The sequence below is a fragment of the Macaca nemestrina genome, chromosome 7 (assembly GCF_043159975.1).
Source record: "Macaca nemestrina isolate mMacNem1 chromosome 7, mMacNem.hap1, whole genome shotgun sequence".
Lineage (NCBI taxonomy): Eukaryota > Metazoa > Chordata > Mammalia > Primates > Cercopithecidae > Macaca > Macaca nemestrina.
Window position 1 is genome coordinate 60,899,497 of NC_092131.1, and position 26,209 is coordinate 60,925,705.

The window sequence follows — 26,209 nt, forward strand, 5'->3', positions numbered from 1 at the left end:
ATCTGTTGATGAACACTTAGGTTTATTACCTATTTTGTCTATTGTGAATGGTCCTGTAATAAATATGGAAGTGCAAGTATCTCCTCAACATACTGTTTTAATTTCTTTTGGATTTATCCAACAGTAGGATTGCTGGATCATATTATAGCTCTATTTTTAATTTTTTGAGGAACCCCTATACTGTTTTCCATAATGGCTGTACTAATTTGCATTCCCGCCAACAGTGTATAAGTGTTCCTCTCACTCTGCATCCACACCAGAATTTGTTATTTTTTGTCTTTTTGATAATAGCCATTCGAATGGGAGGGGGGTGATAGCTCACTGTGGTTTTGTTTTGCATGTCCTTAGTAATTAGTGATTTTGAGCATTTTTTCACATAACTGTTGGTCATTTGTATATATTCTTTTGAGTAATGTCTATTTACATCTTTTGCCCATTTTAAAATAAATTTTTTTTTTTGCTATTAAGTTCTGTGTATTTTCTAGATATTAACCTCTTATCACTTTGAATGCATAGTCTGCAAATATTTTCTCCCATTCTGTAGGTTGTTTCTTCACTGTGTTGATTGTTTCCATTCATATGCCCAAGCTTTTTAGTTCAATATAATTCTATTTTTCTATTTCTGTTTCAGTTGCCTGTCCCTAGACCAATGTCATGAAGCATTTCCCCTTTGTTTTCTTCTAGTAGTTGTGTTATCTCAGGTCTTACATTTAAGGGTTGAATTCATTTTGAGTTGTTGTTTGTATATGAGGAGAAATAGAAGTGTAGCTTTACCTTTCTGCATGTGAATATTCAAGCTTCCCAGCACTATCTACTGAAGACATATTTTCCTTTCCCTAATGTGAGATTTTGGCACTTTTGTTGAAAATTCATTGGCTGTAAGTGTGTTGATTTGGTTATGTGCTGTCTATTCCATTCCATTGGCCTATATGTCTATTTTTATGTCAGTACTATGCTGTTTTGGATACTATAGTATTGTAGAATATTTTGAAGTCAGATAGTATGATGCCAACTTTGTTGTTTTTGCTCAAAATTGCTTTGGCTGTTTGGGATTTTTTGTGGTTTCATACACATTTTGGATTGTGTTTTCTTATATCTGTGAAGAATTTCATTGGTATTTTAACAGGATTGGATTGAATCTGTGGATCACTTTGGATAGTACAGACATTTTAACAATGTTAATTCTTCCAATCTGTTAACCTGTGATATCTTCCAATTTAATTGTATCCTCTTCAATTTTTCTCATCAATGTTTGATGGTTTGCATTGTATCAATCTTTCCCCTCCTTGGTTAAATTTATTTCTAGGTATTCTTTAGTTAGATAATATGGCAGAGGACTTCTTAACACTGAAGACTCATCATCTCAGGGAAGCTGTCTCTGAAAAGCTGATACAACGTCTCATTCCTTCCTTCTTTATACCTCCATATTGGGTTACTCTTTCTCTGTTTACTTTATCTTTTGCTTATTGTGCTAATGTTTTTATGTCTCTCTCTCTCTATATATATATGTATATATATGTATACATATATATGTAGGGAAGGACAAAACATACGTGTGTGTATATATATGTATATATAACTTTACACAAACATATACATATATACTTCTTAGATGTTATTGATTTCTTGAACTACTGTTTCCCATACTGCCATGTGTACTTTATAATGAAAAAAACTTTTATGTTAGCATTGTTCATATTGGGGCACTTCAATAATATTTTAATTTTTAAATTTATCTCCTTAGGTTGATAGCCATTGGCCTTTGTGGCTTCATGACGTAAATAAGATTCAGTTAAAATAACTAAGATCTACTATATTCAAGATATGGGCATACCTTTGCCAGAAATACAGAGGTACTAGGCAAGGCTCCTCCTCTGATGTTTGTTGATATATAAAGGAAAACTTAAGATGATCAATAATTATGATATAAAATAAAAATCATTGTCAAAATAGAGATACACAACACTGCTATGGAGGGAGCATTCAAGGTGGAGACATTAGCACCTGCAAGAAATGCAGAAGAAAGACAATGTCTCCAAAGAGTATCCATGTCTCTCGTTAGTTAGAACAATACTTAGTATGTGTGGATGACAGGGAACTGTGAAGCTGGGGAGGCATATTGGGAATATATGGTGGAAGGGTTCAGATGTCTGCTGAAGTTTTAATGTTAGAAAATGAAACTTCTTTTCAAGATATGTTTTCAATAATAATGTTATTTACTAACGTCTTGTTTTTAATAAATAGAATTTCTAAGATAATGAGATATATCTATTTTGTATGCTGATTAATAATATGCTAATAACTATAGTAATTTGAATTGAATATTTATTCCTAAATTCTGTTGAGTGACAAAAATCTTGTTTATACCTTTTTATAGACAATGTTTCCAGAAAAAATTCCACTCACTTACTACTAAAAGACATAGGCTAGCATATATAATTTTCTATTTATAAGTTTGTAATAAATTAGTCATTAGAGCTTCATAAAATGAATCTAACTTGACAGGCTTTAGTTTTTACTGATATCTAAGTATCAAAATGAATGAATATAATTTTTTTAAAGTTCTGCTTTATTTTATAAGTAATATGGAAATACCGCTTGAGGCTGTGTGTATTCCTTCACTAGAGCAATGTCAGCATTGGTAAGGGCCACTAACTAATATACATTGTATGTCTTCCTTTTATTTATTTTGTTAAAAAGTAATGTCAAAAGTTAAATATATATATTGCAGATAATTTTGTAATTGTTTAAGAAATGTTAAACAATTACTTAAATCTTACAAATTGAAAATTCACTTTCCATTTGTCTAGAACTTTTGTAAAGATGTTCATGACATCATCTTGTGTATTGTAATTACACCATCTAATTACAAGACTGAACATGTTTACATCAATTACATAATTAGTTGTAATTAGTCTAATTAGACTAATTATACAATTAGACAATAATCAACTCAAAATTCCTTTTTACAAATCATGAAAATTCACATACAAAAAGCCTCCCAACACCCAAAATATCAAACTCAAATGATCAACAAAATGCAATTAATGTTATGTGATAAAGTAGTTATAAATAGTAAAGTCTAAATGATACTCATTACCACATGTACACATATATGCCATTTGATAACATTAATCTGTGTGTGCATATATTCTCTGCTTTCTTATACATTCTGCCGTGTTGTTTTAAAATATTTTTATTATATCCTGACTGTCATGAATTAAGAAGGTAAGCCTCAAAGTTTTCCATAATTCTGTTATTTTAAAAAATATTCCATTAACAGGCTTCATCTGAATTACCCACTCTACCCATTGACATGGTATATACATTAATCTTATATATTGACTTACAGACCATGTTACCTGGCTCCTCTAGTTTCACATATCTTGGTATCTTGTTTTCTGACTGCAAGAAGTAATCATTTTAGCTGACCCAGAACAACTCTCCAATCCCATGATAGCTGAACCACTGGGAAATCATGCATCTAGAGGCTTTTCTTTCTTTTTTTGTCTATTCTTCTCAGTCCGTTTTGTGTTGCCATAAATGAACGCCTGAGATTAGGTAATGTATAAAGAAAAGATATTTATTTGGTTCTCAGTTTTGCAGACTGTACAGGAAGCATGATATGGCATCTGCATCTGGTGAGGGCTTCATGCTGCTTTCACTCATGGCAAAAGGCAAAGGGGAGCTGGTATGTGCAGAGATCCCATGATGAGAGAGGAAGCAAGAGAGAGAGGGGGGATGTTCCAGATTTATTTTTAACAACCAGCTCTCAAGGAAACTAATAGAGTTAGAACTCATTCACAGCCCCCCTCAGTAGATTAATCTATTCATGAGGCATCTACCCCCATGACCCAGATATCTTTCATTAGGCGCTACTTCCAACATTGGGATTAAATTTCAACATGAGGATTAAGGACAAACATCTAAACTACAGCACCTTCTCATGTGTCCATTTTGCTGCTGTGTTCTGAATAAGAATTAACTAGGATATACATATGCATACCATTGTATTTATAGGGCTATACTTGTAGGTCTTTAAAGAATAGAAATCATCTCAAACAGTAGCACAAATTCTCTTTTGTAATCTCAATATTACCACCAAATTCATATTTTTTACCTTTAGATAACATAAATACTAGCAGTGTCCCTGATCACAAAAATTCAGGTATACAAAATATTTTAAGAATGCATCCTTTACAAAAACCACCTCTGCATTTTAATGGCCAGAGCTGCATTGATATTGGTTCTCTGTACTTGATTATTATATATATTTCCTTGGGGCTTACCTTTCTTTTACATTCTCTTTTCCATAATTGACTGTTCAGCTCTCCTATGGATGGCCCCAAATGCAGCTTCATAAATCTATCTTGCAGGCTACCCTAATGTAAAGATTTTTTAAATTTCCATTACTACCATTAGAGTCAACATGGTTCAGGAAACTTACTAAAAACTTACTATGTGCAATATGATGAGCTGGCTCTTCCTTTCTAGTCAGCAATCTTTTCTGAGTTGACAACATGCAAAACACTGCCCAAATGGTAGGGAAGAGAATTTGAAGTGATCTCATTAAATGAAAAGGCAGGATCAATACATAGACATAATATAAACAATAAAAACATATATAAATATATACTCAAATGTGATTGATATAAATAGACAAAAAGCATTAACTCAAAAAGTAAAGGAGAATACCCATAGGAAGAATACACTTTTAGAGGATGGATCAGAAGTAAGAACTTTTAGGTTGAAATCTCTTCATATTGAGGCTGGTGCAGCGGCTTATGCCTGTAATCCCAACACTTTGGGAGGCCAAGGCAGGCAGATCACTTGAGGCCAGGAGTTACAGACCAGCCTGGTCAATATGGTGAAACCCCATCTCTACTAAAAATATAAAAATTAGCCCAGTGTGATGTCACGCGCCTATAATCCCAGTTACTTGTGATGCTGAAGCATGAGAATTGCTTGAACGTGGAGGTGGAGTTTCAGCAAGCCGAGGTCACACCACTGCACTCCTGGGTGACAGAGCTAAACTATGTCAAAAAAGAAAGAAAGAAAGAGAGAGAGAGAGAGAGAGAAAGAGAGAAAGAGAGAAAGAGAGAAAGAAAGAAAGAGAAAACTCTTTCTTGAAATAATGGCTGTCAGATAATTTTCAAAAGGACTGGAGAGTAGAGTTGCTTGGTGAAATGGAGAATTAGGGATGGTGGAAATCAAGTTTAAAGTATTTTCCAAGAGGAGAAAGCAATCCTTGGTGAAAAAAATTAGAAGGAAGAGACTAGTAGCATTAAACACAGAATAAGTAACTTTAGAATAAATACAAATCTGCAATCATAGCCCATCTAATATGACCTTTTCCAAGCTTTGAAATCTTACCTCATTTTATGTTCTTTATTGTGCTGCACTCCAGTCACATTAATTTTCTTTCTAGCTCTCCAACATGCCAACGTTACTGCTGTGTCAGGGTCTCCACGGTTGTGGGTCCCAGTGTCATTCTGTATCACTCATCTCTCCAGTGTATTTCTAGCCCTTCAACTTTCAACTCAAGTAAGACCTAATGAGAGCTGCTTTCCAGTCTGTTCCATCTAAAGTAGCTTACTACATCTTCATTTCTCTCTCTCTATTCTCTTGTTTGATTTATTTGGTAGTATTTAATACTCTTTTAAATCATCCTCTGTATTTGTGTAGACATTTATTGTTTCACACATATGCTCCATGTTCTTTCCGCTGTGTTCCCAGCGTTCAAAAGGTAATTGGCACAGAGTATACACTAAATGATTGTCTGTTTGTTGAAATAAGGCTATAGTTAATTTTACATAAACTTTTATTGAAATGTATGTGTAGAAAAGCACATGAAACATAAGTGTACAGCTTGATGAGTTTTTAGAGAGATCACACCCCTTGTAGTAGCTTGAAGATCAAGAAACAGAACATTAGAGGAGTTCATCCCCTCCTTGTTTTTAGTTAATTTAAAGTAAACAACTGACTATTTCTTAAACTGTGAGATAGGACATGCCATGGCAAGATAACATTTAAAATCATTGAGTTTCCTTGATATGATTTTTATGTTTTACAGGGAACATGGAGACAGTTTGGCCATGTACAGGTTTTAGTAGTTCAAGTAAAAATATTTAAATATAGAAACATTACAGTGAAAAAATCAGACAGTTTCCAGCTGATTATTAATATGACAATATTTGTAAAAGGGGCAAAAAATTATAAAGTAATGAGGATAATATAAGAAGTACAGCAGACATAAGCTAAGGGCAGAGTTGTTTAATGAGGAAGAATGAAGATGTCTAATTTGTATAGATAGATTTTATGTTTTCTATCTTTTATTATTATAAAATCATTGTGGGCCGGATACAGAGGCTCATGCCTGTAATCCCAGCACTTTGGGAGGCCGAGGCAGACGGGTCACTTGAGGTCAGGAGTTCAAGACCAGCCTGGCCAACATGGTGAAACCCCGTCTCTACTAAAAATACAAAAATTAGCCGGGCATGATGGCGCACGCCTGTAATCCCAGCTACTTGGGAGGTAAACGTGTTCATAGGGGTTTGTTGTACAGGTTATTTCATCACCCAGGTATTAAGCCTAGTATCTATTAGTTACTTTTCCTGATCCTTTCCCTGCTTCTAGCATCTACCCTCCAATAGGCCCCAGTGTGTATGATTTCCCCCTTATGTGTCTGTGTGTTCTCATCATTTAGTTCCCACTTATAAGTGAGAACATGTGGTATTTGGTTTTCTTTAACTGCATTAGTTTGCTAAGGATAATGTTCTCCAGCTCCGTCCATGTTCCTGCAAAGGACATGATTTCATTTTTGTGTGTTTGTGGCTGCATAGTATTCCATGGTGTATGTGTACCACATTTTCTTTATCCAGTGTCTAACATGATGGACATTTAGGTTGATTCCACGTCTTTGCTATTGTGAATAGTGTTGCAATAAACATGTGTGTGCATGTATCTGTGTGATAGAATGATTTATATTCCTTTAGGTATATACCCAGTAATAATAGTATGGCTGGGTTAAATGGTCTTCCTGTCAGAAAGACCAAAATTTAAGTATGTCTTGTTAATCCAAATATTTATTAAGCTATGGATAGGAAATGCTTTCTTTTAGCTGTTGTGGGACATACAGGATACCTCTGCCCCTAGGGGGCTTACGATTCAGTTAAAGAGCACAACTCAACACATCAAATGATAACTCATAAGCAAACACTAAATAGTGAGTTACAAATATATGTCATAGTATAAGATGCAGTGGATATTCCAAAGAAAGGTAAAGTACTTATAACTGATAAGGTCTAAACTGCTGAGGTGTAAATTACAATTTTTACAGAAATAGGAGTAGGTTTAAAGGAACAGATTTGAAGTTCAATTTAGGATATGTTGAGTTTAGATGTGTCTGAAGCATCAGAATGGACATATTGACAAACATTTGTTATGTGTATCTGAAACTTCAGGGAGAATTCTGGAATGGGGGCTCAGACTTTGGAGTGGGGCAAGAAATAGAGCTTGTAGTAGAAATTCATCAGCAAGGATAATGCCACCTAATGAAATATTATAAAGTGAGGTTAACTATGGAACAAGTAGAATTCCAAGGAATAACACTAGTCATATAGAGAGGAGAAATAAAAGCAAAGAAATCTGAGCAATAAGTGTGACAAAGGTAGGAGAGGTAAGATGTATCACTTTATTCAAAAATTATCTGAGTTGACTAATTCTAGCATATCATTTTCTTTCAACTATTCTTTCTAGCTAAGCACATTTTCTAGGCATTTTATATCATGTATGGGAATTCTGTAACGCAAGATAATAGTTTTTTATATAAACTCTAGAAACGCATAGACTTCCGTGTATATTTGTACGGGATACATTTATTTTTATTGTATGTTAAAAATTCAGTGTTTCCTCTAAACAAAAATTGAAAGGTATTTTTTTTTTTTATACCACTGAGGGAAATGCTAAAGGAGTGACTGATTTAAGACTGAATTTGAACAGTGAATGAAAATACTTATGACCATAATTCCATGCACACTAGAATAGAGATTCATTTGACACATTTGCAAAACTGTGTGCCTATGTCTGGGTAAGCTTTCTTGCAAATGAACAGCAGTGTTTTTATGTAGTAAGTCACTAAGTATTCCAGTCCTCCTCAGTAACATATGAAAGTATTACAAGTTTTAGAACTCGACACATGTTACCCAGGTAAAGTGATGAAACACATTGTTCCATACACACATTATCTGGAAAAAAATTAACATTTTGAATTTTTATAGTATCCCTAATACTATAAAATCACTGGGACACTATTTTGCCATCAAAATAAGTAAGTTATTTACAAGAAGAACTGTTTTGAGATAATGCATTAATAACTTTAGAAGGCAAAGAAAGTCCAGGGGACCTAATTTGAATTGGGCAGGAGACTAAATTTTGTTGTATGTTCTTTTTTTCCCTTCAGCAATTTCAATCCAATGTTTTTACAAAGTTTTTCTTGGCTCATCAAGAGTTTGTTAGATACTTCTGACCACTTGCTTGATTTGCATCTATCTACAGTTGTGCAGATTTACCTGGAGGGTTAGCCCTTAAACTCTTGAACATGAAATAACAAGAACAATAATAATATAGAAACACTCATGAATGCTTCCTTCCTTCAGTTTTAGATCTGTCACCTGTCATTGCTCCATATACAAAATATTTATGTTTATAAATTTAATTATCTATCATTAGATTTACTTAATTAACTTTGTTCTAACAACTGTGTTTCATTTGTTGGCTCTTCTTCAGATTCTTTTCTTTGTCTTCTCACGTCAATGTCTGAATAGCTTGCAGTGTTTGTTGAATGCACTCCATTATTAAGTACACTGTTCTGATCCTTGTATAATAATTTGTGTAACTACCACCAGAAATAGACTTTTCCCCTGGGGAAACTAGTTTGCAAAGAAAATGTTATGAATTTTCATTGTAGTCTGTTAGTTTTTATCTCCAGGCATACTTAATATTACAGTATTATTTTAAAATGCAGTGTTATTTTAAAGTTAGTTCATTTATAACTTATTTTAAAGTTAGGGCATGCCCCTTAAAAAAAGACAGCCTGTCATATTCTCATAATAATATGATTTAATACAATGTAATGTGATGTTTCATTCTTTCTGGTTGTGTTGGCTTTTTCTAATGCTTTTTTTTTTTTTTTACATTTTCAGGGTGAAACAAAGATCTTAAAACTAAAGAATCTTCGACCTCAGGACTATGCTAATTATAGCTGCATTGCTTCAGTGAGGAACGTATGTAATATTCCTGATAAGATGGTGTCATTTAGACTGTCCAATAAAACAGGTATGGAATTATCTCCATATGTTACATGTATCTTATCTACAACTAATGTTTAAAAACTCTCTTTAACTTTTTAAAGACCAAATTATTTCTATGGTGTATGTAGGAATAAGCACCTTTATTCCCAGAATATCCTGGGATATCTGAAAAGCTTCATACATGGACACAGTAAAATGTCATTGTAATATACTCCATGTAATATGTTTACATGTAAACATACAATATTATAGCTCTTTAAAGTATTGCATTCTAAAATGTCACTAATGAGCGTATATCCTGTTCAAAAATATTCTTGAGAAATACTAGATGCTTCATATAAAAATTCATGATTGAAGTTGCTAAATGAGTTTTGTGCTTTCAGAGTTAAGTAAAATAATCTTTCTTTTGCTTTATGTCAAATCAAGAAAACTAATAGGTAATTTCAGATAGATGTTTTTAAAACAGTATTTTTGTAGAAAATGACTGGGCACGGTAGCTCACTCCTGTAATCCCCAGCACTTTGGGAGGCCGAGGCGGGTGGATCACCCGAGGTCAGGAGTTCAAGACCAGCCTGGCCAACATGGCGAGACCCTGTCTCTACTAAAAATACAAAAATTAGCTGGACGTGGTGGTGGGTGCCTGTAATCCCAGCTACTCATGAGGTTGAGCCAGGAGAATCGCTTGAACCAGGGAGGCGGAGGTTGCGGTGAGCCAAGATCGCATCATTGCACTCCAGCCTGGGCAACACCAGCAAAACTCCGTCTGAAAAAAAAAAAAATAAAAGTTAAAGCCTTAATAGGATTGAAACTTAAGTTAGCCTTTGTTCAATAATATAGACCCCAGAATAATGGTAAACATCTTAAAAATAAATTGATGAATGAAAGAGCAAAGAGAGAGTATATGAGTAAAACATATTTTGTATGATTGTGCTTAAACAATCACCTTAATAAATTAAAATTTGAACTGGTCTTGAGAAACTCCAACTTTTTGTGTCAATTAATATAAATTTTTACTTTTAAGTAACTGTATTAAACTAAAGATTTTTAAAGACCCTTTTCCCATTAACAAAAATCTCTAAAAGTATGGGCTTTTTTGTGTCTGGGTCTAGACTCTGCTTGTGCCACTTACTAGCTTTTGCACCTTGTCGAGCAAGTCACCTAACTCTTCTTTGCCTGATTTCCTCATAAATTCATGAAGTTGTAGAAAGAATTAGAGTGGATACATATAAAGCATGTGGAACACACTTTACTAGTTCTTCTAACAAAGAGCTGGTCAGCAAATCCAACCAACTTAGTTGGTAAAAAGATGAAACTTAGGACTTTATTGTAAAATATATTTTAAAAAGTCAGCTACGGCATTGGTTCATCAACATATGTTCCATCGAGCTGCCAAGATTTTGAAATGTTCATTCATTTATACATTAATTTTTCTATTCATCAAACGTATTGGGACCCTCCTATGGTTCAGCAATGATAGGAACACTGATTTTGGCTAAGATTTAAATTGTCTTAAACTAGAGAATGCTCTATTTCATATCAGTTAAAAGTCATTAAAGTACAAGAACAATGAGAGAAAATTAAACTTTGTCAATAATCGTAGGAAATTGTTGATGGAGGCAGGGCGTGGTGGCTCACACCTGTAATCCAAGCACTTTGGGAGGCCGAGGTGGGCAGATCACGAGGTCAGGAGATCGAGACTACCCTAGCTAACACGGTGAAACTCTGTCTCTACTAAAAATACAAAAAAATTAGCCGGGTGTGGTGGCGGGCGCCTGTAGTCCTAGCTACTCAGGAGGCTGAGGCAGGAGAATGGCATGAACCTGGGAGGCGGAGGTTGCAGTGAGCCAAGATAGTGCCACTGCACTCCAGCCTGGGCAACAGAGCGAGAGTCTGTTTCCCCCCCCAAAAAAAGTTGATGGAAATTATGTTGCAGAAAAAAAATAGAAATATAAAATCTTAGTGGACTTGGGACTTACAAAAGTTAATATCATCTGACTTAAAAAAGGGGAAATTGGATATTGAGAAACAAGAATAAACAGGTTAACACGTAAGAACTGGTTGTAATTATGTTATTCTTCTTGGCATGAAATGCATTGTGCCTTATAACTAATTTTGTTTTTCTTAGCTTCTTTGATATTTTTCTTGAAATATATATGATCCACAGAGAAAAAAATAAAATGAAAGTATGACCTATGGGATGAATAAAAGCATTACTCTGGAATGAGGAAGAAAAAAACACTGAGATATATTATTACTTAAGTTACCACCTTGCACTTTAGCAGTGCCTTATAATTTTTAAAGTCTTTAGTGTTTTTTATCTCAGTTTATTTTTATAATTATAGGAACATAAACAGATTTTTCTTGTCATGTCTTTTTCTATCATCTGACACATAATGAACTGTCCTGCAGTAATGAAACATCCTCATTGGATTGTTTTGAGAATGAACTAAATTGACATACACAAAAATTCTTTAAAGACAAAGATAACCAATAAAATTATATTTAATATATTTATCTTGTAGATGCGATTTTTATCATTTTCCAAGGTCCCACAGCTCATAAGGAATGGGGACTAGATTGACTCCAATGTTTGAAAAGTTATTCTAAATAGGAGACTGACAGCTCTTCTTAGTTTTCGTAGAGATGGAGAAAATGAACTTAAATCTCAGCCAGAGTGTTTTGTTAGGAATAAATAAGGACTTCATACCTTAAAGCCAAAAGGGGAAGATTACCGGGAAAAGTGGTAGAATTTCTGAAATCTTTTAAAGTAATTGGATGACTTTATTTCTGTGATTATTAAAAAAAAAAAAAAGGCTCAGAAAACAGTCGTTGAATACCTGTTCTATGGAGGGCACAGTAGTGCTATAACTAGAGATATTTTATTTAACCTTTCAGCTTTATGTTGCATTTTTTATTTTTCAGCTAATATGTATCTAGACTGGGCAAACATAAAAACCTATTATTCACCTTTATAAATTATCTCACAAAAATGTTGATTGATGTTCACTACAAAATAAGTATTAGAATTATGGTAAGTAATTGAGTTTAAAAATATAAGCTAGTATCCGTTCAACTCTTCAGTAACTGTAATCAGACATGTCATATGCCTCATACTTTACACATTCAAACTGGGTTATTTCAGAAATTTTTCCATCTGGTGGTGCTCATAGTTGGAAGAGTTTATGAATTTCAGATAGGTGAAATTATTGAGGTAGCTTTCAAAGTACACAGGCCATAAATTAAGCTTAGAACATCCTCATGCAAATAGGTCTGTAAACTACAAATAATTACATGCAAGATATTTCAGTGCTCTTTTAATAGTGAAAGAGGAATATTAGTTACCATTGCTATAATCAATGTGAAAGTCAGTTGCTCCTAGTGATTCTTACTGTTTTGAATCTCTAAGTGATGTATGTAAAATTACCGTATTTTAAACTGTTGGTTTGCAAAATGTCAAGGAAAATGTGTACCTTATTGACAGGAGAAAATTATAAATATTGTAATATGTTTGGTTAATCTTCTCTGTAAGGCAATATGTTTATAAAAGTCTTACTTTAGTTTAGAAATTATTCTTACAATTAATGTCAAATAATTGGCTAATAAATGTACTTTTGGTAGAGACAAAATGCCATTGGAACACCTCCACAATCACATCAACTTTTTAATTGCAATTAGTCTATGGACCTGATTTGCACAATGCCCAAATGAAACAGGATGTAAAGATGGAAATAATGTATAATAGAAGTAAAAATTTCTAAAATGTTCTTACAGTGGAACAGTTACACCATGGAGTAAGTTTTCTGGCTCCCTCCCATACGTGCTGAATTAGACTTTCTGGCAATATATACACTTTAAACAAGTTAAATAAGTACTTTGGATGATAGCAATATGTAGTCTTTGTTATCCTACTGTTTCCATGAGCCCATTCCATTTTGTGAATAGAAATTAATTTTCTAGAATTGCTCCGAAAGGCAGTGTCTGGGTGTCATGGTAAAGTCAATGTCATCTGTAGAATTACCAATAACGTGGTTTCTTAACTTTCCTACTATGAAATAGTGTCGTGATGGAACTCATAATTGTCTATCAGCCATAGAAAGTGTTAATTAATTTGTTGGCTCCCATTTCTTGTTTGGCATGCTATGAAAATGTCTCCTGCCACAGAAGTGTCATTATGTATCACACCTAATCTAGCTGTCTTAAAATTTATTGAGACAGTGCATAGAATTTTATAAAAGATAAAGTGACTTATTTATTTATTTATTGTCATGCACCCTGATCAATTGACACAGTGCTTGGGAGGGTCTAGAAGTTGTTTTGGTTGTTTCCCTACTCATATTTGGATGAAAAGGGGTATCACCTCTTGACTGGTAAATTATCTTTAAAACATGTGTATATATATATATATGTATATATTTAACCTGGGAGCATAAATTCAAATTGTCGTGAATATATACTCCCTTGATCCTTGATTGGTAAATTCTTAATGTAGCTATATTTCTCATAGTTTATTAAAATAAGCCTGTTAAAATTTATAAGTTTAGATGGTAATATAGGTGTATTTTGAAATTATCATAATTAGGATGACTGAGTATAAATTATTTTAAGTTTCTCATATTATGTGTGTTACCAACACTAGGACACATAGAAATTATGATAAAACAAATTTTATTTATTTTAATGAATTTCAAGCACTTAATGACTTGATGTCTCACAATTTCAAAGGCAAATAAGAATTAAGTACGTTACCTATATTAGGATGAAAAACATATTTTTTACCTGCTTGAGAGGTTATGATGAAGTGTATAAAAAAGGGATAGGTGTGGCTCATTTGGCCTAATTATATAAGTCCCTTGATTTAGTCTGCTCTACCTTAGCATTTATAAACGTTATCTAATTAAGATATCATCTTTAAATGGGATTTAATTCAAGGAACCAAGCCATAAAAGTATTACTGGCTATAGAAATAGGGGGAAAATATATATCTTTCTCCTCCTTCCCTCTCTCATTTATTCTTCAATTTTTTGTCCTTTCTCTTCTACTCTGTTTTTGTTTTTTCTTTTTGTCTCAATAAATTATCATGGAAGAAGATAGAGGTCAAGAAACGTCTTTGTTAGGCTGCTTTGTTAGGCTGCCTATGTTAGGCAGCTATTATCTCTTTTTATTATTTTATGTAGCTCTTAGGGAAGTTGTAATATAAATGCCCAGCAATTGTTGTGAATTTCAGTATAAAACATTTTGTAGGGCCGGGCGCGGTGGCTCAAGCCTGTAATCCCAGCACTGTGGGAGGCCTAGTCGGGCAGATCACGAGGTCAGGAGATCGAGACCATCCTGGCTAACACAGTGAAACCCAGTTTCTACTAAAAAATACAAAAAAAACTAGCCGGGCGAGGTGGCGGGTGCCTGTAGTCCCAGCTACTCGGGAGGCTGAGGCAGGAGAATGGCGTAAACCCAGGAGGCGGAGCTTGCAGTGAGCTGAGATCCGGCCACTGCACTCCAGCCTGGGTGACAGAGCGAGACTCCATCTCAAAAAATAAAAAAATAAAATAAAATAAAATAAAACAAACCCCCCCCCCACATTTTGTATACTGTTATCTATTCATGATAGTTCCCTTCATGTTTAGAGGAATTTAAGTAACTTACTTAAGCCTTATGAAAAAGAAAATATTTTAGTTATAGAATTTTTGATAACTGTGAGCATGAAACAAAATACAAAAACAATTTGTCTTGTGATATGCTACACCTATGGTCATAGACAGCCAATGTAAGTGCAAGAGGAAGTAACAGTAAAAATTTTGCCCTAACCTGCACCTTAATACTAACATCAGCCATTTTCCTTAGTCATATGAATTTTTCTAGCCTCTTGGGTTTAGATGATCTTCATAGCATCTAGATAATCAAGAGAATCATTTATTTAGAATCTAGATATGCTAGTTAACCATCAATATCAGTTTTTAAGGACTATTTAGATTTGTGAAAATAGATGGTATACATATGATGATGTTCTATGTTAGTCAGCTTGGGCTGCCATAGCAGAGCACCACAGACTGAGAGACTGAAACAGTAGAAATTTAAATTCTCATAGGTCTAGAGGCCACAAGTTTAAGATCAAAGTGCCATCAGGGTTGGTTTCTCATGAAGGCTATCTTCTTGACTTGAAGATGACAGCTTTCTTGCTGTGTCTTCACATAACCTTTCCTCTGTGCTTTCATGGAGGGAAAGAGAGAAAGCTCTAGTGTCCCTTCCTCTAGTGTCCCAAATATGGACACTAGCTGTATTTGATTAGAGTCCCATCCTTAGGACCTAATTTACCCTTGGTTACCTCTCTGTAAAAGCCCTGTCTTCAAATACAGTCACACTGGAAGACAGGATTCGGGATATGAATTTGGAGGGAAGGACACAATTCAGTCTATAATACTCACAAATTACTGAATGTGAACTTCACATTTAGGATTGCTTTTCCTTAAAATTTCAGACATAAGTTTATAATATATGCTAAATCAAAGCAAGAAAATGAGTCAGATGTGTTAAAGAGCCTATTCCTCACTGGGAACTCAAATTAAAGAAGTGACTCCATTGATAGCATTTATGGCCCTGTATTCTTAGCTTTCAGGAAATATGAAGAATGCAACTCTAAAGGAAGAAAGTAAGATGAAATTTTAGGGAGAGACAGATATCACTCCTGTAATACATCATGAATTTTTAAAAGCATGGTCAAAAGATTGCAGCAGGGACATAAATGATAAGTCAGTGAACTTGTGCATTATTCTTGGATTTTTTTTCCCCTGAGTCTCTTTTTCAGTGAGGGCAAAGCTAATATGTGAAATGGGAGAAAAAACATTGGACTTTTCACGTTTCACGTGCTAAAATATTGGAAATATGGGTGCTTTAATAATTTTTTGTCATAGATAACAATCCAGGTTATCTGAACAACAGTGTTTACTGCTACAGCCAATAATGGAACACAACAAAAATTATTAGAATATTGTAGATATAGAGAATAAGATGTTCCCTATAGCTCTTTTGCATACGTTTTAGCATTCAAAAGTCTAAGGTTTAAATTTTGGTTCCTAAATCTTTTAGGAAGTTACTAATAGTTAGCTTCTCTTAACTTATTTTTCACCTTCTTAAAAATGAAGAAAACATTTTTGTTTTCAAAAATAATAACACATGGGCATCTTTTGGGGAGAGCATTATTCTGCCTACAGTGTATAGCTTCAATCATTGATGATTAATCTTGAAATAAGTTCACAATCATTTTATGGATGACTTTTGTCACTGCGTATGTTAGATACTAGTATTTCCCACTAAAATCTATAGAAATGATTCATATTGTAAGTATATTTATATCTAACCTATTAAGAGAACAAATGTTTAACATAAATACAAAATATTATTTATGAAATTGATAGTGGTTTGTTAGGAAATGAAGAAACTTCAAGGTTGTTGATATTCAACGGATTCTTCATTTCAGTGCTCTGTCATTTCCTGAGGTAATCAAGCATATATATGACCTATTTTCACTAATGTAACTTCAGAGAGGAAAAATATAGATGATGATAAGTCAGCACATCTTAAATAGAAGCAATGGTCATTGTGAGGTTTCAACTTTGGTTTTACTAAGGCAGTATATAGAGCAATAAGATGATCCAGATTTTTCAAAATTCTATTGCTGTCGTAAAAGGAAGTTTACATGTTGCTGGGATCTCCCTACACCTGTGCATTTTGTTGTCCTAGCAATGAAATTTTTGTATTTCTTTATTCAAATGTATCTTGAAACTATGGGTTCGTACATAAATATACCCCAAAAACTAGTAACTCTCCCAGAAGATGTCATAATCCAGATACAATAAACAACCTTAGTCAAATGAAAGGCAACACTAAAAGCCATCTCACAATAGAAATACTTTGGACCATATCCAATAATCTGTGTTTTAGCAAACATCTAGGATAGTCATTGATTATATTTTTCTAACTTTAAGTATTTATTATTTTTAATATGCTCTTAGATTATAATTCAAAATTTAAAATAGTTATTCATGAGAAAATCTTGCAAAAGCTCAGACCATGTATTTTATATTTGTTTCAGTAGATTGGGTTGAGGATATGCTAAAATAAAGTAATAGGATTTTTATACTACCAAAAACAATTAATTTTTAATTTTCAAACTGTTCCTAGATTATGGATTTGTAGACCAACCTTTTCAGAGTTTTACTAGTCTAGTGAAATACTAAGAATTGCATTATCATAGGCAATAATCCATTTGGTAGAAATGCATTTTACAATTTCTTCATGATTTTGGAGCTAGCCATATATAACTTGTGGCTTGGAATAGCTCCATGATCATTTACTGACAATTTGCTTTTATAGGTTACTGGCTCTAACAAAGGAGATCCAATAAAATACAAAATATTATTTTCTTAAGTGCATGTAGCCAGTCATATTGCTTATTCACTCCGAATACTAGGATAGATTATGTCAAAATGTCATCTTTAGGCAGAGCAACCATCCCAATTTGCCTTGGACTTAGTGGAAGTCCCACATCCTGGGAAACCCAATAGTTCTCCCAAAACAAAACAATTGGTCACTCAATGAACTAATCAACTATCCAACCTACCTCCATATAAGATTGAAGTCTTGGCCGGGCGCGGTGGCTCACGCCTGTAATCCCAGCACTTTGGGAGGCCGAGGCGGGCGGATCACAAGGTCAGGAGATCGAGACCATCCTGGCTAACACTGTGAAACCCCGTCTCTACTAAAAATGCAAAAAATTAGCCGGGCGAGGCGGCGGGCGCCTGTAGTCCCAGCTACTCGGGAGGCTGAGGCAGGAGAATGGTGTGAACCCGGGAGGCGGAGCTTGCAGTGAGCCGATATTGCGCCACTGCACTCCAGCCTCGGCGACTAGGCGAGACTCTGTCTCAAAAAAAAAAAAAAAAAAAAAAAGAAAATGCAGGTTCACAAGCAATCTAAAAGGAAAGAAGATTGGTACGCTGGGCAATAGTGAACAGGCAGAGTATCAGAGATGTATTAGCATCAACCTTTGACTGTACATCTGGATGCAGTGTGTACTTTTGGTCTATAGGGTCTATAGTTGTGGCAACTATTTCCAAAGCATCACAGTAGTTTCAGGGGTTCCCTCAATTTCCAGCTTCTGCAAAGTCTCTTCTAAGAGCCACCTTTATATTTATTTTTTTCTTGATAACAACATACTCTTCTTGCTACTGTTCTGTTGCTGAAGAAAATAGGTATGTCCAGTTGTTTAGTAATATGCTTTTGTTTATATTTTTCAAAGGTATTTCTTTCTTCTACGTCCTTAGTCATTCTGCTTTAGTTGCTCTATTCTACTGTTTAATCATTTATGGACTGCATTTTCAATCATATTCTATCCAATAAATCTGCAGTTAGTCAGCAGTATTGATTTTTGATAGGCACCGTGTGTCATAGGAATTTTTGTATGCATACAGATCCACAGTTAAAGAATATGTAGGGCTGGACCCAGTGACTCACGTCTGTAATCCTAGCACTTTGGGAGGCCCAGGTGGGCAGATCATGAGACCAGGCGATCAAGACCATCCTGGCTAACACGGTGAAACCCCATCTCTACTAAAAATACAAAAAACTAGCCAGGAGTGGTGGTGGGTGCCTGTAGGCCCAGTTGCTGGAGAGGCAGAGGCAGGAGAATGGCGTGAATCCGGGAGGCGGAGCTTTCAGTGAGCCGAAATTGCACCACTGCACTCCAGCCTGGGCAACAGAGCAAGACTCCGTCTCAAAAAACAAACAAACAAACAAAAGATAATATGTAGGCTGGACGTGGTGGCTCACACCTGTAATCCCAATCTCTGCTTTGGGAGGCAGAAGCGGGAGGATTGCTTAAGGCCAGGAGTTTGAGACCAGTCTGGCAATATAGTGAGACTCATTTCTGTGAAAAATATTTGAAAAAATTATCCAGGTATGGTGGTGCGTGCCTGTTATCCCAGCTACTTGGGAGGCTGAGGCAAGAGAATCACTTGAGCCTGCCAGGTCGAGGCTGCAGTGAGCTCTGATCACGCCACTGCACTCCAGACTGAACAACAGAGTGAGATACCTTTTTTGTTTGTTTGTTTGTTTTTTCAAAAAAAGCATATATAATATGGGTCTAACTTTCAAGTCATTGGAGAGTTAAATAGGCAAATCAACACAAACAGACATTAAGAACTTGAAAACCGTAAATTAAAATAATTCTATATTGAAAACAAATGGTATTTTTGTTTTTGCTCTACAAGGATATTTTAGTAGCTCATTAATCATATAAAAAAGAGAAATGTGATGGTACCAAAATCTATATTGAAAATACCAGAACTAGAATTTGAAAGCTGTATTTTCAGTAGCTTCAAGAAGTAAAATATTGACAGAGAGGAAGTGAATTCAGAGGTGAGCCAATGTTTTATCTTTCATTTAAAAATAGTATTAAAAAGATTTTATTGCTTTTTAATATTTCCTTAAACAATATTCCAAAAATAAAAAACAATATTCCATTTTGTGTAGTAACCTATTTAGTTCTTCTATATGTATTTCATTACAGTATTATCTTATTCAAAAAATAAATACCTCCTTTATCACATAGCAGCATTGTCCTAGAACATGGCAACAATCTGCTCTGACTGTCTGAAATCCCTGATAAGAAATGTAGCTAGTTGAATAGTTAGGCTTGAATTAGCTCTTGTTGAAATTAGATCTGTAATAACAGTACTAAGCAGCATTAAGTATTTATGGTAAGTCAATAAGTAGTGACACCTACTACAAGTTCTGTAGTTTAAAATTGTCATTTTATTCAGGTAAAACACTTTTTTATGGCTTTGTAATTCAGTTCATTAAATTGACTTCTAACTGCATGCAAAACTTGGAACTAAATCCATCTCCTTGGCACATTTATTTTTTAAAATATGGTTTTTAAAATTTATTTTATTACAGTAAGAACTCAACATGAAATATATGCTTCTAAAGTTTTAAGTGCACAGCACATTATTGTTGACTATAATTACAATGTTGTACCACAGATCTCTAGAGCTTATGCTTCTTGCTTGACTTAAACTTTATACCTGTTGATTAGTAACTCCCCATTTCCCTCCTCACCCAACCCCTGATAGCCACATTTCCATCCTTTGATTCTATGAGTCTATGAATTTGACCACTTTAGGTACCTTATATAAATGCAATCATGCAGTATTTGTCTTTCTGGCTCCTTTCACTTAGAATAATGTTCTGAAGGCTCATCTATTTTGTCACATGCTACAGACTTTGCTTATTTTTTAACACCGAATAATATTCCATTATATGTACATACCACATTTTCTATATTCATTCATCAGTTGATGCACATTTAGGTTGTGTGCACCTCTTGACTATAGTCAACAGAGCTGCAGTGAATATAGGAATCCTTATATATCTTTGAGATCCTGATTTCATTTATTTTGGAAAAATAAGCAGTCCTGGAAGTAGGATTACTGGGTCATATGGTAGACACAGTTTTAATATTTTGAGGAACCTCTATATTGTTCTCCATTGCAGCTGGACCATTTTGCATTGCACAACACTTCCAATTTCTTCACATCCTTGCTGACACTTACTGTCTCTCTTTAAAAGTAGTAGTTATCCTGACAGGTGTGGGTTGGTATCTTATTATGATTTTGATTTGCATTTCCTTAATGATTTGTAACACTGAGCATTTGTTCATATATTTATCCATTTGTGTGTCTTCTTTGGAGGCTGTCTGTTCAAATCTTTATCCCATTTTTGAATCAGGTTATTTGTTTTTTGTTTGTTTGTTTTTTGCTATGGAGTTTTGGGATTTCTTTAAATATTTTAAGATTAATCTCAATTGGATATATGGTTTGCAGTTTTTTTTCTCCCACTTAATAGACTGTCTTTTCATTCTCTCTTTTTTTTTTCTATGCAGAAGCTTTTTTTTTTTTTTTTGATGTGGTCCCACTTGTTTATTTTTGTTGTTATTGTCTATACTTATTGTGTTATATCTATGAAATAATTCCCAAGATCAATGGAATGAATCATTTCCCCTGTGTTTTGTTATAATAGTTTTGTAATTTCAGGTCTTATATTTAAATCTTTAGTCCATTTTGAGTTGCTTTTGGTGTATGGTGTAAATTAGGAATCTGATTTAATTTTTTTTTTTTTTTTTTTGCATATGAAAATCCAGTATTTCCAATACCTCTTGACTTTGTCTAGGAGACTGTCTTTTCCCTGTTGTGTTTTCTTGACCCACTTGTCAAACGTATATTTGTGGATCGGTTTCTGGGCTCCCTATTCTGCTCCATTTGTCTATTTGTCTGTCTTTATGCCAGTGCTCTACTGTTTTGATTACTATAGCTTTGTAATACAATTTGAAATCAACTAGTGTGCTACCTCCTGCTTTGTTCTCCTTTCTCAAGATTGATTTGGCTATTTGTGGTTTCTGTGGTTCCATATGAATTTTAGAATTTTTTTTCTATTTCTGTAAAAAATACCACTGGAATAATAAATGAGATTGCATTGAATCTGTAGATCACTTTGGGCAGTGTGGACATTTTAACAATATTAAGTCTTCCAATCCATAAAATGGTATGTCTTTTCATTTGTTTGGGTCTTGGTTTACCTCCTTCACCAATGTTTTGTAGTTTTTAGTATACAAACCTTTTGCTTCCATAGTTAAGCTTATTCCCATGTATTTTATTTTTTTGGTGTTATTGTAAATGTGACTGTTTTTCAAATTTTCTTTTTAGACAGTTTGTTGCTAATAGTACAAACAGAACTGGTTTTTGTACATTTATTTTGTATCCTGCAATTTTCCTGACGTATTTTTTCATAGGGTTTTTAGGGCTTGCTATAAATAAGATCATATGTTCTGCCAACCGGGACAGTTTCACTCCTTCCTTTCCAGTTTTAATGCCTCCTATTCTTTTTTCTTGCTGAATTACTCTGACTGGTACAAACAGTACTGTGTTGAAAAGAAGTGGTGAAAGCAGGCATCCTAAGACCTTATAGGAAAACCTTTTTGATTTTCACACTGAATATGATATTATCTGTGGGAATTACATATAGGATTGTATTAATTTAAGGTAATTTCCTACCATTCTTAGTTTGTTGAGAATGTTATAATGAAAGGGTGCTGAACTGTTACAAATGCTTTTTCTACATCTCTTAAGATAATCATGTGTTTTTTATCCTTTATTCTATTAATGTAGTGTATCATATTAATTGATTTTCTTATGTTGAATGATACCTTTAACAAATGACGCTCTGAATCTTTTTCTTTCTCTTCCCCCCGCTTTTTTTTATTTAATTAGTCATGTGGAAGGCATATCAATATAAACATAAAAATTAAAAAACTTGATATATCTGTGCCTGAAAAGCAAATATCTCACACAAACATATAAAACAAAATCTATATATTTCTTGGGTTTCTTAGGGAAGGCCTCAATTTATTGAGGCATTTCTGCCTTCTAGAATTAGACTCCTCATCTGGACATCTTCAATGCACACATATCCATTAGAAGGTAGAGCAGCAATCCCAGACATGAACTAGTAATGAGTATTTGGTGAGATTTAAGGGATACGTGACACTGTACTTGTCTGAGTTGTGACCCAACTCAAGAAATCAAGGTATGATATTCTTATTATATTTTATAAAATTACTTCTAAAATTAAAAGTAATTGACAATTGTAATGCTTGAATGTGTTAAGTATGAATTTATATGTAATTTGAATACTTTTTATTTATTTTATCTGCCCTTTAGTCTAGAGTGTATTCAGCAAAATGTTGATCACTTTTGTCCTTTTGTCCACTTCTTATATTTTATAGCACACCCTAAAAGCATAAGCAAAAATTTTCTTCCATTTTGTAGGCTGTCTCAGATGATAGGTATTTCTTTTTTCTTTTTCTTTTTCTTTTCTTTTCTTTTTTTTTTTTTTTTTTCTTTTTTGCTGTGTAGAAGCTGTTTAGATTAATTAGGTCCCATTTGTCAATTTTCACTTTTGTTGCAATTACTTTTGATGTTTTTGTCATGAAATCTTTGCCCATGCCTATGTTCTGAATGGTATTGTCTAGATTTTCTTCTAGAGTTTTTATAGTTTGGTGTTTTACATATAAGTCTTTAGTCCACCTTGAGTTAATTTTTGTATAAGGTGTAAGGAAGTGGTCTAGTTTCAATTTTCTGCATGTGGCTAGCCCATTCTCCTAGCACTATATATTAAATAGGGAATCCTTTCCCCATTGCTTGTTTTTGTCGGGTTTGTCAAAGATCAGATGGTTGTAGATGTGCAGTTTTATTTCTGAGAACTCTATTCTGTTCCATTGGTCTGTGTGTCTGTTTTGTACCAGTACCCTGCTGTTTTGATTACTGTAACCTTGTAGTATAGTTTGAAGTTGGTAGTGTGATGCCTCCAGCTTTGTTCTTTTTTCCTTAGGATTGTCTTGGCTATATGGGATCTTTTTGGGTTCCATATGAATTTAGTAGTTTTTTAACTAATTCTGTGAAGAATATCAATGGTAGTTTAATGAGAATAGCATTGAGTATATAAATTATATTGGGCAGGATGACCATTTTCACAATACTGATTCTTCATATCCATGAACATGGAATGTTCTTCCATTTGTTAGTGTCCTCTCTGATTTCCTTGAATAATGGTTTGTAGTTCTCCTCAAAGAGGTTGTTAACTTCCCTTGTTAGCTGTATTCCTTTGCTGTTTTATTCTTTGGTATTTTATTATCTTTGTAGCAATTGTGAATGGGAGTTCACTCATGATTTGGCTCTCCGCTTGTCTACTGTGTCTGTATAGGAATGCTTGTGATTTTTACACATTGATTTTGTATCCTGAGACTTTGCTGAAGCTGCTTATCAGCTTAAGAAGCTTTAGGGGTGAGACAATGGGGTTTTCTAGATATAGGATCATGTCATCTCCAAAGAGATACAATTTGACTTCCTCTCTTTCTATTTGAATACCCTTTATTTCTTTCTCTTGCCTGATTGCCCTGGCCAGAAGTTCCAGTACTATTTTGATTAGGATTCGTGAGAGATGGCATTCTTGTCTTGTGCTGATTTTCAAGGGGAATGCTTCCAGCTTTTGCCCATTCGGTATGATATTGGCTGTGAGTTTTTCATAAATGGCTCTTATTATTTTGAGGTATGTTCCATCAATACGTAGTTTATTGAGAGTTTTTAACATGAAGGGATGTTGAATTTTATCAAAGGCCTTTTCAGTGTCTATTGAGATAATCAAGTGGTTTTTGTCTGTAGTTCTGTTTATGTGATGAATTACATTTATTGATTTATGTATGTTGAACCAACCTTGCAAGTTGAAGCCAACTTGATCGTGGTGGAAAAGTTTTTTGATGCACTGCTGAATTCAGTTTGCCAGTATTTTATGGAGGATATTCGCATGGATGTTCATCAGAGATATTGGCCTGCAATTTCCTTTTTTTGTTGTATCTCTGTCAGGTTTTGGTACTAGGATCTTGCTGGCCTCATAAACTGAGTTAGGGAGGAATCCCTCCTTTTCAATAGTTTGGAATAGTTTCAGTAAATCCGTCTGGTCGTTGGCTTTTTTTATTGTTGTTGGTAGGCTATTTATTACTGCCTCAATTTCAGAACTTGTTATTGGTCTATTCAGGGATTCAACTTGGAAGGGTGTATGTGTCTAGGAATTTATTAATTTCTTCTAGATTTTCTAGTTTATTTTAATGGAGGTGTTTATAGTATTCTCTGATGTTTTTTTATATTTCTGTGGGGTCAGTGGATATCCAGAATCTATAAGGAATTTAAGCAAATTTACAAGAGAAAAATATCCCCATTAAAAAGTTAGCAAAGGACATGAACAGACACTTCTCAAAAGATACTTATGCAGCCAACAAACATATGAAAAAAAACTCAACATCACTGATTACTAGAGAAATGCAAATCAAAACCCCAATGAGATACCACCTCATGCCAGTCAGAATGATGATTATTAAAAAGTCAAGAAACAACTGATGCTGGTGAGGCTGTGGAGAAATAGGAACGTTTTTACACTGTTGGTGGGAATGTAAATTAGTTCAACCATTGTGGAAGACAGTGTTGGCATTCCTCAAAGGCGTAGAAACAGAGATATCACTTGACCCAACAATCCCATTACTGGGTATATACCCAAACTAATATAAATCATTCTTTTATAAAGATATATGCATGCATATGTTCATCGCAGCACTGTTTACAATAGCAAAGACAGGGAATCAACCCAAATGCCCATCAGTGATAGACAGGATAAAGCAAATGTGGTACATATATACCACGGAATACTATGCAGCCATAAAAAGGAACAAGATGTTCTTTGCAGGTACATGGATGGAGTTTAAAGCCACTATCTTTAGCAAACTAATGAGGAACAGAAAATCAAACACGGCATGCTCTTGCTTATAAGTGAGAGCTGAACAATAAGGACCCATGGACACAGGGAGGAGAAAAACACACACTAGAGCCTGTCTTGAGGCATAGGGGAGGGAGAGCATCATGATAAATAGCTAATGAATGCCAGGCTTAATACCTGGGTGATGGGTTTATAGCTGCAGAAAACCACCATGGCACACGTTTACCTATGTAACAAAACCGCATGTCCTGCACATGTATCCAAGAGCTTAAAATAAAATAAAATATTTTTTTAAAGCATAAGCAAAAAATTTTCTCATTCGGTCTCTCTTTTTCTGCTCACTCTTTCTCTTCTCTCCCCATTTCTGTCTTTTTCTTTCCTTCCCCCCTTTTCTTAGTGTTGAATAAACTTTGCCATTGTTCTGCATTCCAGGTTCCTCATCTCTGTCCTTTCAACTTAGCCCATTCATTGTTCATATTATACATCCATGATACAGAGTTAGCCTGAGCAGAGAGTAAGAGCATGAG

General features: G+C 34.3%; 1 protein-coding gene across 5 annotated transcripts in view; it reads left to right on the top strand.

The window, feature by feature from the left end:
- LOC105481879 (MAM domain containing glycosylphosphatidylinositol anchor 2) overlaps positions 1–26,209 on the top strand; it is an 859,970-nt gene that overhangs the window by 553,248 nt on the left and 280,513 nt on the right. For all 5 annotated transcript variants that reach the window (XR_011625905.1, XR_011625904.1, XM_011741671.3 and 2 more), the window contains exon 5: positions 9,204–9,336. Coding sequence is in view for 3 of the 5 variants with exons in the window: in XM_011741671.3 (XP_011739973.2) it covers positions 9,204–9,336 (133 nt within the window). In the remaining 2 variants the exon portion in view is untranslated. The remainder of the gene's footprint in view (positions 1–9,203; positions 9,337–26,209) is intronic.